The 12,944-nt window shown below is 41.4% G+C and overlaps 1 protein-coding gene across 3 annotated transcripts in view; it reads left to right on the top strand.

Moving 5' to 3' along the window:
- tbc1d32 (TBC1 domain family, member 32) overlaps nucleotides 1-11,909 on the top strand; it is a 30,213-nt gene extending 18,304 nt beyond the window's left edge. For all 3 annotated transcript variants that reach the window (XM_027001684.2, XM_027001682.2, XM_027001681.2), the window contains exons 28-34: nucleotides 131-214; nucleotides 1,506-1,575; nucleotides 1,890-2,005; nucleotides 2,714-2,868; nucleotides 4,663-4,803; nucleotides 6,017-6,205; nucleotides 10,416-11,909. In XM_027001684.2, coding sequence (XP_026857485.2) covers nucleotides 131-214; nucleotides 1,506-1,575; nucleotides 1,890-2,005; nucleotides 2,714-2,868; nucleotides 4,663-4,803; nucleotides 6,017-6,205; nucleotides 10,416-10,538 — 878 coding nt within the window. In that variant the 3' untranslated portion in view covers nucleotides 10,539-11,909. The remainder of the gene's footprint in view (nucleotides 1-130; nucleotides 215-1,505; nucleotides 1,576-1,889; nucleotides 2,006-2,713; nucleotides 2,869-4,662; nucleotides 4,804-6,016; nucleotides 6,206-10,415) is intronic.
- Nucleotides 11,910-12,944: the final 1,035 nt, after the last annotated feature.

The raw sequence follows: 12,944 nt of genomic DNA, 5'->3' as shown, positions 1-12,944 counted from the left end.
CGAATTACAGATCCTTTGAGAAGGGAAAAAGATCAGCGGGGGTTTGCGGAGCTGGTGGCGTGACAGTGGAGTCTGTGTTCGGCTGGAGTGAAAGCAGCGGGGTTAACCAGGTCTTTGTGTTCCCCCGCAGTGCTGGCTGATCTCATGGAGGCCGTGGTGCAGAGCCTCTCCTTGAGCCCATCTGCCTGCTTCTTCCCACCTGTGGATTACAAAGGCCAGTGTCAATGCAAAGAAAAGGCCAATTAATGCCTCTTAGACCCCCCCCCCCCCCCCGTCTTCTCCTGCTGTACTATACCACCATTATTTTTCTCATAAACGCAAATTTTTATATATATATATATATATATATATATATATATATATATATATATATATATATATATATAAGATTTCTCTTACTAACCTAGAATTTATGTATATAAATATATAAAACACAGTTCATAATCCTCATTGGTAGAAGTCCCCTTTCAGTCGTTACCCTATTCATACAACAGAATTATTTAAAAAATAAGCACATAGTTCAGACTCTGTGGGGTTTTCATTTATTAAACACGCCTGCTTTTTTTTTTTTTTTTTTTTTTTTTTTTTTTTTTTTTTTTTTTTTTTTTTTTTGCATATTTCTGCTTCAAGAAACAGCCCTGCAGGGTTGAGTTTTTAAATGACTAATTCAAAGATACCTTTATGTCCTAAAGAGCTATCATTTTCACATTTAGAATCATCCTTAATTTAATTACCATTGTTTGTCTTTCATTTGGAACTACAGTGACACTCACTTATTAGTCAAAAACATAAGTTTGTCAAAATGTTTCTTTAGCATGTTAAAATGGGCCAAAGACTAAAAAGGTTTTTTGGGGGACTCATCAGCATTGACATCAGAGAAAAATGCTGTAATTGCATTGCCAAAATTCTTCATACTGACATCCTGCTGTCGTTCTTTTTCTCTCTCCCTCGCTTCCTCTCACTCTGTCTCTCCTGTCCTGTCTTTGTGCTTCTAACTTTGCTCTGCTCTTAACTTTTGCTTGCCTATGTTCTATTACTGTCTTATTAATAACCATCACTACCACACACATCGTCCATGCAGCGGTCTTGCGCCTTTTTGTCCTTCTGTGGGGTTTAAAGGCGTGTCGTGTTGGCTGTTTAAGGCTGCCTTCCCTGCCAGGCGCTTATTTGTCTGTATTATGTCATCATTACACTCCTGCCATTGTTCTCATATTAATAGCAATGGAGGAGTGGCCCTATAATCACATCGAATGGTTCATTTAACTCTCACCAAGACCAGTTAGCCAATTAAGCCCACATTAAACTATGATAAATGGACACAGCACAGCTGATACTAACTGGGGCCTAATGTGGCTCAGTGATGGGAATGTATGATTTTACAATGCTTTTTGCCCCACCGCGCTGCCGGTCTGGGTCACATTCACGCCGAGCAAATCAAGATGGATGGCCAGAGTGGCTGGCGTTGTAGCGCAAAGTTAATTTGGTCTTCACGGCGTCTTTTATAGCAGCGGAGCACTACGTGGAGACTCGTGGCCTGACATCTGTGGAACAGCTGGGCGTGAAAGTCTCTCTCAGGTGGGCACTTGGAGGAGGAGCTAGAGCTGGTTAGGAGTAACACCCACAGAACGCAGCGTACTTGGATAATCATCACATTTTATCACCTCTATTTCCAGCATTCATATACAACTGATTCTCAGTAGCTGAATGTCTGGAAGTATTTTGTCCAGAAATTTTTATTCTACAAATATTATTTTATCGAACCTACAGAAAAATAACAGGTCTTTACTCATGTATGCACGCGTGTTAAGTGTATTTTCCTGGTAAGGTGCTGAACAGATGGAGTTGTCTCAGATACGGTGGTAGACTGAGGTGTGCATGTCTCTGGCTAGGTATGGTTTATTCCTGAAGTTACTGAAGGAGGATTCAGAGCAGGACCTGTGTAACCTCCTCAGACACACCCAGGAGTTCCTTTCCCAGCAGCGTCTGAAGCTCCAATCTGATCTGCGTATCCTTTGTGCTTCACATCAAAGCAAGAATCAAGGCCAGAGTCTGGTCGCCTGCAGCTGTCAGATATTAAACTGGGGAACAGTATGTACGTTGGCTCTTTTTACAGTGAAAGATGCATTTAGGTGTATTTGGATATGTGACATGGTGCCTGGTTCCCTTTACCATCAGGTTTAGTCTGCAGTCATCTTTGTTCCCTCTGCAGTGGTAACTGCAGTACCTTTTGAGTATATTTTGAGTAAATTTGTTTTTATTATTATTATTATTATTGTTATTATTATTATTATCATTTTGAGTAAGTTTGAGTATATTTCCTGGAAACCCCTCTATGGTTAAGAGCAATGCTATGTTGTCCTTATAGGAAAACAACATGGTGTCAAAACAGTGTTGATTAAGATTTGAAAACCCACTTTCAGCAGGAAATTCTAGACTTTTAACTAACTTCATAGACGCAATTCAATAAAATTATAGTTTATTTATATAAAATTCTATATACAATTAATTATAGATGTATTTATGCAGTTTAAGTCATTTAAAACTTCCTTGCAGTTGTACTTAAAAAAAAAAAAACCTGCTATAGGTTTGGGTTTTTTAAAATCTTTATTTTGAATGACATGATTTTTTTTTTCCCCATGTATTGCACAGTGAGAAAGTCATAATCCAAGGCTTCTGAGTCACACTGGCCTTTCCTTGACCCCTGCTGTCCAAGGTTATCTGCAGAGGGGTTATCCTGGCCATGACTGGTTTGCCTCCACCGTGTTCCTGCTCCTGTGCGGAGACGCCGACCGCTCCCTCAGCCTGCTGCTGCGTTTCTCACGCCTGCTGACCTCTGCCTTCCTCTGGCAACCCAGGATCTATGCCTCTGTGAGTCCTCGCTAGCAGAGCTTCACACACGAGCGCACCCCACCCACCCACCCACTTGCTAGGACGAGCTGACCAGCAGCTTTCGCTTCTCCTTCCCGGGTCACTCATCCGTGTTTCACAGCTTCCCCAGAAGGGGCCTGTTGCCCAATCTCTGCCTTCACGTCCCTCCGCCTCCCTGAGCCACTGGGTTCCGCCTGGCCATCCCCCGCCATCCTTGGGTAACTCGGGGAACGCTGTAGCACAGTGAGCGAGTGGATGAGCACGCACCCTTTACTGAGCATCTCTGCCGCAGTCTGCTGTGTCCCCCTGCCGGTGCAGTGCTGTGCTGTTTTCAAATGGCCACTGAACCGAGGCGCCCCAAGGCCCCGCTGACTGCCACAAACCGAACAAAACGTGTGTTTTAGTCCTCGGCCAAACCTCATCTTGCAGAGCCGTGTTTGGAAAGTCCATGTGCCTTCCTTCGGGGTTTTCTGTTTAAATGCCAGTCATGATCAGGCCACAGTAGCCGTCACTGTCTCGCCACGGTTTGTAAAGGGCATCGTAGGGTAAAGTTAGGGGTAAACAGCACTCAGGTAATTGAATTGCAGAAACGTAGTTCTGTGTGGGGAGACGGTAACGCTCCACATACAGTGTGTAACTGATTATAGGCCGCCGTGCATGAGGTGCATGCAGACCAGAGAGTACACGGCATTGAAAAAGCAAAGGAGAGCAAAAAATAGGCCGGGGGGGATGGAGAGGGAGAGAGAAAGAGGGGATGAGGGAGTGAGGGGGATTGGGAGAGAAGGAGGGGGAGAGAGAGGTAGAGAGAGCGCGCTCCAGGGGCGTGAATCTCTAAAGAGGAACTATATCAAGAAGCTCAGTGTTGGATCAACACCTCCAGTGTTGCTTGAGCTCTTAGTTGTTTGAGTTCAGTTGCAGGTATATAAATACAAGAGGTGTTAATTCAGCACCACTGTTTATGTACGGAAAGCATGTCTGTCCCTGGCATCAGTGTCACAGGTGCAAGCACACACACACACATCTGTATAATGTGTGTGTGTGTGTGTGTGCCTTGCTCTCAAATCTCTCTCTGGCACTGGTTACAAAATATTCAGATACTCATTTACGTTTACATGTACATTTTTGGAATTAAGCAGACGCGCTTATCCAGAACGATCTACTCACTGAATGTATCCTAGCCAGTACAGTAAATTGGAGTCAAAGAGACTGTTGAAATAGTATACAGCTAAAATGGAGGATTTGGTGCTGATACCTAGAAGAAATGCAAAATAAGCATATGTTCTATATCATACAATGATAAGTGCAATTAATTCATTATGATGTTCAAAGACCAATAAGGTAGGCAACTCTATCTTGAATGCTTTTATTTAGTAAATTAGTGTTTGACTGTTTGTTCCCAACTTGGCATGAAGGGCTGATTTAAACTGATTTTTTAAATACTTTGGCTTGAGCTTAACTAAGTGAACCTAACTGGACGAACCGAGTTGTGGCATTAGAGTATTGCTTATCCATACAGCCATAATCAAAAGACTTGCGTATGATTCTAAAACTGAACTGATTTTACAAGTTTGTATTAGTTTTGTTAGTGTAAAGGGTTTTAATAAGGACACACATCAGTCATATACCTCTACACAATCTACACAGTTAATTGAGGTCCAACACCTTATTTCTGCTTCTTTAATCTATTTATTGTGAATCTGTAGTTATGTCTTCTACACCATATAGTTCATGTATGAATATTTGCCGGCTGTGATAATGCATGCGGCTCTTAAGTTATTTATTTGTAATCATCAGGTGCATCTCCCATTGGAGATAGCGCAGTCTGGGGTCCCACCCCTCTACTCCTGCACTGCCCACTATGTGGAGATGCTGCTGAAGGCCGAGGTACCTCTCGTCTCCTCCGCGTTCAGGATGTCCGGCTTCACTCCTTCCCAGGTATACGGTGAATCTCTCACCATGAGCTCGCGCTCTCCACCACCATCTGGTGGCAGTTTAGGATTAGTGCAGCTCGTCTGTGCATGTGATGGCAAATATTTCTCTCTCATTTAATGCAGTCATAGTGCCATAACTGTATCACACACGTTTATTAACATGGATATATACACTGTGAGATGCAAACACTTTATATTAGTGATTAGTTGGTGCTACTAGGGCTGAGCCATCTGTACACATGGAAAGAACCAAGCATGCTGCTATGTTGCTCGTGGTTGATGTTGCTCATTATAATGTCTGAAATTCAAGGCTACAGCACTTTTAAATTCCCTCCAATTATGATCCAGCATGATGTTTCGGTACAAACCGGCAATGTTTTGCATAGGTCTTTTTCCTGCTGTTTGGTGGTTTCTCTTTCTCTTCAGCTTGTCTTCATAAGCTTAATTCCGAGCGCGGTGTCTGTCCCCAGGGATGGGCACTGTGCTGGACTTCATGAAGCTTTACATGTCTGGTTCATTCCAGCAAGCTTCATTCAGTGCTTATCTGCCTGCATTACTCAAAGGACTTATGCAGAAGAAAAGAAAAGCCTGCAGCTATAGCGTATTTACATGGATATGTGAAGTTATGTATATGTAATATACAAAATAAAAGATCCAGCAATCCCCTGGGCTCAGTACAGGCCAGCAGTGGCTGCACACGGGATGGGCGTGAGGTGGGAAGCCCCCAGGCTGGGAAGATGCCGAGTCTGGATGGGCCAAGGCACAGGTTGCCTGGCAGAGTGGCTCGGAAACAGAGGAGCCAGCTATGGTGCAAAATGATAGGCATGATAATTACGTTGACACAGAAGGAAGTGTTATAGGACCTGGCTGTTGTGCGTTAGAAGTGACAGAGCAGGAGAGTTCACTGTACGATCAGAATGTTAAGGTGTAACTGCATCGCTGTGTGATATGTCAGCAGTGATTTTCATTAGGGATGTGTCACACCTCCTAAACAGAGCTTGCCCTAAAGTGTGGCACTGAGGGCGACTTGTGGTGGTGTTAAGCAGTGTTGGCATGAGGTTCGGTGCTGACTGCACCTAGCAAGTTACATTGGCCTGAGCTGGGGAAGCTGAGAACCCTCACTGAACGCGTGCAGCAAACATCTAGCATTTAACTGGAGGTAAACATTCCTAGAGCTAACTTTGCGTGTTTTACTCTTTTTCTGTTTTTACTTGGAGATGTGCATGCAGTGGTTGGGCCAGTGTTTCTGGAACTACTTGGACTGGTCTGAGATCTGTCACTATGTGGCCACATGCATCATCATGGGGCCCGATTATCAGGTGTACATGTGCGTCTCCGTGCTGAAGCACCTGCAGCGGGACATCCTGCAGCATGCGCAGACCCAGGACCTGCAGGTCTTTCTCAAGGTGAGGCCCCCGTACACCCATCCCTCGCTCCTGTCACGCTGCCACAGTGGGCCACTGGTATGAGCTATACGGCGAACACCGCCCGCTCCCAGAATTCAAGGTGAATATCCAGAACAGCAGAGAAGTGGGTTTACATCAGTGCCAGTGTTTGTACGTGGCCTAAGAATTCAGAACATATCCATGATTAATCAAAATTAGAGGTTGAAATGGAAATTACATGCTGAAACCGCTTTTGTTGTCGCTCAGAAGTTGAATGCAGGGGAAGACACAAAGTGAATCTATTCTGGATGACTCTGATGAAACATGAATCAAACAGAAATAATACTTTCTTTTGTTCAGCTAAATTCAAAAAACAATTGCCTGTCACTGTACAATAATTCCCATTCTCTGGAAAAAAAACACCATAGTGTAGTCTGCTCAGGGAGCTTCCAAAGCTTTTTCAAAGAGTTTTTCTTTTTAATGTTGATATTTTTCACATCTTTAGCTAGTGTTTCTTTCCTGATTAGGCTTAAATATACAAGCCATTTGCTTTTAGAGCCACATGAGTTTATGCACCTAAAAGGAAAGTGTCTGTCCATTATATTTAATGGTTCCTGTGATCGTCATGACAATGGTTCTGACATTCTGAAGTAGGGCTGGGTGATACTGCACAAAATTAAATCTTGATTTTTTTAACTCATGGATGGTTCTGGGTTTACACTTTTTTTTTTTCTTTAAGACCTTACCAAATGCTGTTGGAGGATTGGACAGTTTAATGCAAGCAGTTTTTAAATTTTTTTATTTTTTTATTTTTTTATTATTAGAAGGTACTATGGATGTACAAAAATAATACCAACACAATGTACAGCAGTCAAATAATGGAAAAAAAAAAGTATGCATGCACAACAAAATTGTGTACTTTTGTTTGCAACTGACTTTTAACGTAACTTGCACTTTATATACATTTATTACACATCTTACTTTTCAAATCCATTTCAATTCCATATCCGTCACGGTTTCCCTTCATGGCTATGTTTTTACGTTTAGTTCTGTATGTCCCTGCCCTTGGCCATATGCACCTGTGTCACTCCTCCCCCAGTGTATCTGTGTACTTGTACCTCTTGTTTCCTGTCTCATGTTTTCGGTCATTGTAATTATGTCTATGTTTCACTTTGTATCTCTGTGTCTCACTTTGTCGCACTAAGTTTTCTGGGGAAGCCTCTTCGCCTTACGGTTGTCTGACTATGCACTGTCTTAAGTTTTTGTCGTTGTTTTTTTTTTTTTTCTATCTTCATGATCACATTTTGAAAATCACATGAAAAATTAGTTCAAATGAAACAAATCGACCAGCACTATTCTGAAGTACTAGTCCACAGAACAAGGGAATTCTACTCAGTTCATGCGCCACAAGTAAAGTGTTTGTAGGACTTAAAGTTAACATCTATTAATCAACATTTAAATGTTTAGCTTTAAATGAGGTGACACAGTACATACTGCTAGTAAAGAAAGGCAGGTGTGCAAGCACATGAAGAGTTGGCATTATAAATTTGTCACTAATGGCATATGACAGACTGTTTGAAAGGGCATGGAGGAAAGTAAGACAAATTAGTTTTGTCCAATCAATCTGTTTTGTGTGTCTGCGCAGAGTAGCTGACTGTGCATAATCAGGATGTAGCTTGAGTGTTGTTACTGTTCAAAACAGTTGACTGTCACTTGCCAGTCAGAATTGTTCACATGCTGTCAAGAGGTTTGTATAACACCCACAGAATTTTAGACCTTTGGTGTGTGTGTGTGTGTGTGTGTGTGTGTGTGTGTGCGCTGTGTGTGTGTGTGTGTGTGCGCTGTGTATGTGTGTATGTGTGTATGTGTATGTGTGTGTGTGTGTGTGTGTGTGTGTATGTGTGTATGTGTGTGTGTGTGTGTGTGTGTGTGCCAAGAACCGCTGCTGGTGATTGTGGTTTTGCAGTGGGAGTTATGAAGGCAAGGCAGGTGTATTTATATAGCACATTTCATACAAAAATGTCATTCAAACTGCTTTACATAAACAAGAAGGCAAAGTGATTTAATCCATTAAAGAGACATGTATAAAAGAAACAAGAGAACTGGAATAAATAATTGATGCAAAAGAAATACACAGCAATTAATATACATAAATTGAAAAAGTATGCATAGCCCACCAATTGAATCAGGCACTGCAGAAGACATTTCATTTTTGGTTTCAAAAAAGATTGGCACAGCATTCTTGGTATAGGTTGGGTAGTGAGGCTGGACAAATGATTAGATTATTAAAGTCAGTTGAGATATTGGGAATTATTGACACAGGTTTAATGGACACAGGTTTAATTTAAAATAATCTTTGATTGAGAAATGTAATCTTGAACTGAATTTTACTACTCGGATTTAGTGAATTCTTTGTTAGCGTGGTTGCTCATGCCTTGTGATCAGGAAAAACACAAAGATTAAAGAAAGATTATTAAGAAAAATAGAAACGGATTGAATATGCAATAAATGAAGATAAAACAATAAATTAACCCCAGCTCAGTAAACGCAGACTGGAAAAAAACAACTATAGTGACAACGTACCGGGGCAGGCTGACAGGGGGTAGAGGTCAGTATGCTCCTATGTTCCTCAAATATCCAATTGATGGAAATATTTCAAATGGGCAAACAGCAGTGGTAGATTCAAACACAGTTGGAAGGTACAGTTCCCATTAGCAGGCTCGCTTAGTGAGGCAGACCTAGCCAGACAGCTGTGCCACTGTTGCTGATATGAAGCCCGGGAAGCTGGCTGCTTGTGCTCAGCCTGTGTGTGGGTGGTTGTGGGCTACGGGGACTTTCTCTGGGGGGGCTGGAGCACTCAGCAACCTCCTACACTGGACTACTGCTGCAGCTCCGGATACAGGCCAGGAAATCCCTGCCAAATCCGTAGTTATTTTTCTCCAGTAATAGACAGTGGTTGACCTGTGGGGTGCTGTAAAAAGCCCTTATGCAATTCATAGCCCTGAAACAGAATCATGTGTTGGTGGAACAGAAAAGAGTGCCCAACCTGGGACCGGTTTCATAAATATTAATGTCTGCTATCATCTGCAAATTCTGCCTGTTATGCATGTTACATTATTCACAACTGAGGCAAATGTACCCATCTAAAAATGGAAATATATTGTTGATCTATTCCAAAATCTAATTTATAAATCTATGTTGTAATATATTTTGACACATTGTTGAATAGCTGTTTGCTTATCGTATTCAGGGGTTAACAGTATTGTTATATTTAAATTATTTGAATTTTAGTCGTCATCATCATCAGATTATTTATGACTTGCTTTGACATACTTATAGTTAATTACTTGTTTGCAGATTCATGTGGCACAATTAGTGCATCTTCCAAATGGACCCCTAATTGCTTCTGGGTGCTGTAGTCTGCAGTTGCGACCAAGATTTGCTTACGCTGCAGACACATTTAATATTCCATCCTCGCGGTTTATTTGTTCTTTCTCTCATTTCCATATCCTGTGGTGTCCTTTTACATCTCGAGGAGTAAATTTAAGGCTTTAAATCCATGTGCTGACTCAGAGGAAAGGAAATGAAATGAAATTAAGTTACCTTTGTCTCAGCCAAGGTGCTTATACACAGCGAAATGTCAGTGTGCATTAGGCACCACCCTGCTGAGTATTCAGGCCTGCCTTCAGTGCCACACCTGCTTTTGTGCAACATTTTATAAAGGCAAAACACGTCGTCCTTTGAAGATTAGTGGACTTTTGTTTTATGTTCCTTTTACACCATGTTAGAATTTCATTTAGTTTTCCAAAAATAAGCAGCCAGAATGTTTCAAGTTTGTTAATGCGAAGATCAAAATCCTAGTGGTAATAATTAGGTTTTCTCATGACCTCAACATGAGATGTGGGTCCTTTTATTACTGTCATGGTTTTCTGTAGTTTCTATATTAGAATTCTATAATGCATGCTCTGAGTGATGCATCAGAATCGGTCCTCAAAGATGGACCCATTATTGTATCCAAGTAGTTGACTAAACACGCTTTCATGTATGATCTATATAACATGCAGCCATAAAAGAGTGCAGTGCTCAAGAAGAAGCTTCTTCTCCAGCCGACACACTGTTCCCAACTCTTAAAAACTAAGCAACTTCAGAGAATGTTGTGGGAGGCCTGAGCTCCTCCTCCATTTTCACCCACACCGACTGCTACAAACGTGTGCTTGTCTCCCCGCTGCAGGAGGAGCCCATCCGGGGCTACAGGGTGAGCGACTACTTAGACTACATGGAGGCTTTGGAGCACAGCTACAGAGCCATGGTGCTCACAGACATGGAGAGCATCTCGCCCAAGCGGAACACCTAGCATTCCACACAGAGCCCCAGCCTGGAGGGAATCGACCTGCATTCTACTGCTGGACAAACTGCTGGTGCTTATGGGATAGGCACATGGGATGGCATCATAAAAAAAATAGAACTGGGCATGAGAGCTGAGTTTCTATCAAAGAAGCAAGTGTTAAAAGTACAAAAAGTGGCAAACGAGCCACACGGTCATTGAGTGCTGTTTGGTCATTAAGTGCTGTTTGGTCATTGAGTGCTGTCTGGTTTGATGAATTTGCTTTACTGGGGATGGCACGCCTTGATTTATTTTTTGGCCAAATGCCAGCTTTATATATATTTAGTTAAGCTACACAATGGCCATTGACTGTGGTTGTCTTTCTTCCCAGAATGTTCCTTTAAAGACCCTAAAGGGACCATTCATTCTGCCCCTTATGTGGAAACAAAAGATTTCTACGTGTGGCACAATGTACTTTGTGCAATGCCAAAATGTTTGCGTGTGTGTGTGTCCCTGTACAATTCAAAACAGTGCTATTTTGGTAACATGTCCTGTACAATCACTGCACTCGTTTTAAATATGCAGATATGTTTCATCTCAGTGAACCGAGTCAAGTTACATCTCTATGAATAAATATTAATTCAGGAATATTAAGATAGGTTGTGGAGTAGCATAATGAACCCCTCCTCCCTACTCCATTGCTGTGTCTCCCTTGGTGATAGTCACCTGAAAGCTGAAGCAAAGCCTGATGTTTAGATCTTCATCTTTTTGATGTAGACTTCCTCTCAGGTATTTACAGCCCAGAAGAACATCAGACAGCAGATTCCACAAAGTATATAGCTTCATAAAACTGTAACTGACTGAATTGCACAAATATATTTTAAGGGACTGTAACACAACCTTACATAGCACAGTAGCTGTCACTTGCATGTTTGATGGACATTTTTAACCATGGACTGTAACCTTCACATTGTCTAAGTGTATGAGTTATTTATGATATCTTTAGCCACTTTTCATACAGTATGATCAGACTTGTCGTTTAGTAGTGATGCTGCAGTATGCATTGGTGACTTTAGCCTTGTTTCCTATGAACATCTGCAGTTTTAAAGGCAGCAGCAGTAGCGTATCACGACGACAAGTCATCATTAGCGGCCAGAAGCCGTCTCCTTCACACGTACCATCTGTAACTCCCACAGGGAATAATGAATGGGATCATTAAAGAGGTGTCTTTCTCCTTCACAACAACCACTAAATATATAACATGTTGTTTACTCTGTTTAATAGAAGAGTTTGGCGTTTTTTTCCACTGTTTTTTTGATGTTGTACTGTTTTAAATGGTTTGGGTTAGACTTTGGATTTATGTGAAAAGATAAAGTAATAAATAACATGAAACTTGTTGCATATTACATAAAAATACTCTTAAACATAATAAAAAAGAACAAATCAGATGTTGAAGCATAAAATCATACATGCCAAAAGCCATTAATTGGTAAAACATTGAACAATACACAGATATTAATGTACATTCCTTTATCATAGATTCCCCGTTTCTGTTGCATATCTGTCACTACTTAGTCACAGCCATGTCCCAGTATAGTAGGTTTGCCAAATGATGTTTTCAGCATGGGCTCAACAGACACAATGACAACCTACTTCACCATGCTTGAAGTAACCACCAACCAAAAGCAGCAGCTTATATAAATAAATAAAGAAATAATTCTGCCATGCAGTTACATAGGGAGTTAGTGGGACCCTGTTATCCCTCCTTTCCAGTGATAGCCCAGTGACTATACAGATACTCGTGTTTGAGTCACCAAACATGGCTTTTATTGTGCATTTGGATGCTTTCTGTGGTAACTAGACACCAGCTTAACCCCATCAGCTGTTTCACTTCTTAATGCTAATGCTGTTTCCATTAGTGATGATTCGAGGTGACAATGGGCCAACAGTGGACTCCAGAGTGTGGTTTGGTTTGGCTCATAAACTGAGAGCCTTTTAAAAAAAAAAGAAAAAATAAGTCTCACATTTTATATCCCATCTAATAGACCCTAATAACGGAAGGTAATTTGTCATGGCTAATTAATGATAATTAAGATTATTTCATGCTAATTAAGACCCCTCTGTTTGCATATCCGACTCTTGGAGCAATATTATCCACCTTGTCATGAAAGTGCTGTGTTATTACCAAACGCTGTTATGCTACATCAGACCTTGCCTATAGCAATTTACTGAAACAGTTTATTTTCAGGCAGCTGTCTGCTGAAGTGATCTTCAGACACCGGTCACTGAGATTAATGGACATATGTGGGCATATTGTTTCTTTTTTTTAAGATGACGTCAACAGAACTAAGCACCTGAGCAATCAGACACCACTGAATGTGGAATTTTTAAAATGTAGCTAGCATTTCCTCACCCACGTCTTATGTAACAGAATGT

This window comes from Electrophorus electricus, chromosome 3 (assembly GCF_013358815.1).
Source record: "Electrophorus electricus isolate fEleEle1 chromosome 3, fEleEle1.pri, whole genome shotgun sequence".
Lineage (NCBI taxonomy): Eukaryota > Metazoa > Chordata > Actinopteri > Gymnotiformes > Gymnotidae > Electrophorus > Electrophorus electricus.
This window is presented reverse-complemented; position numbering and strand designations above follow the sequence as displayed.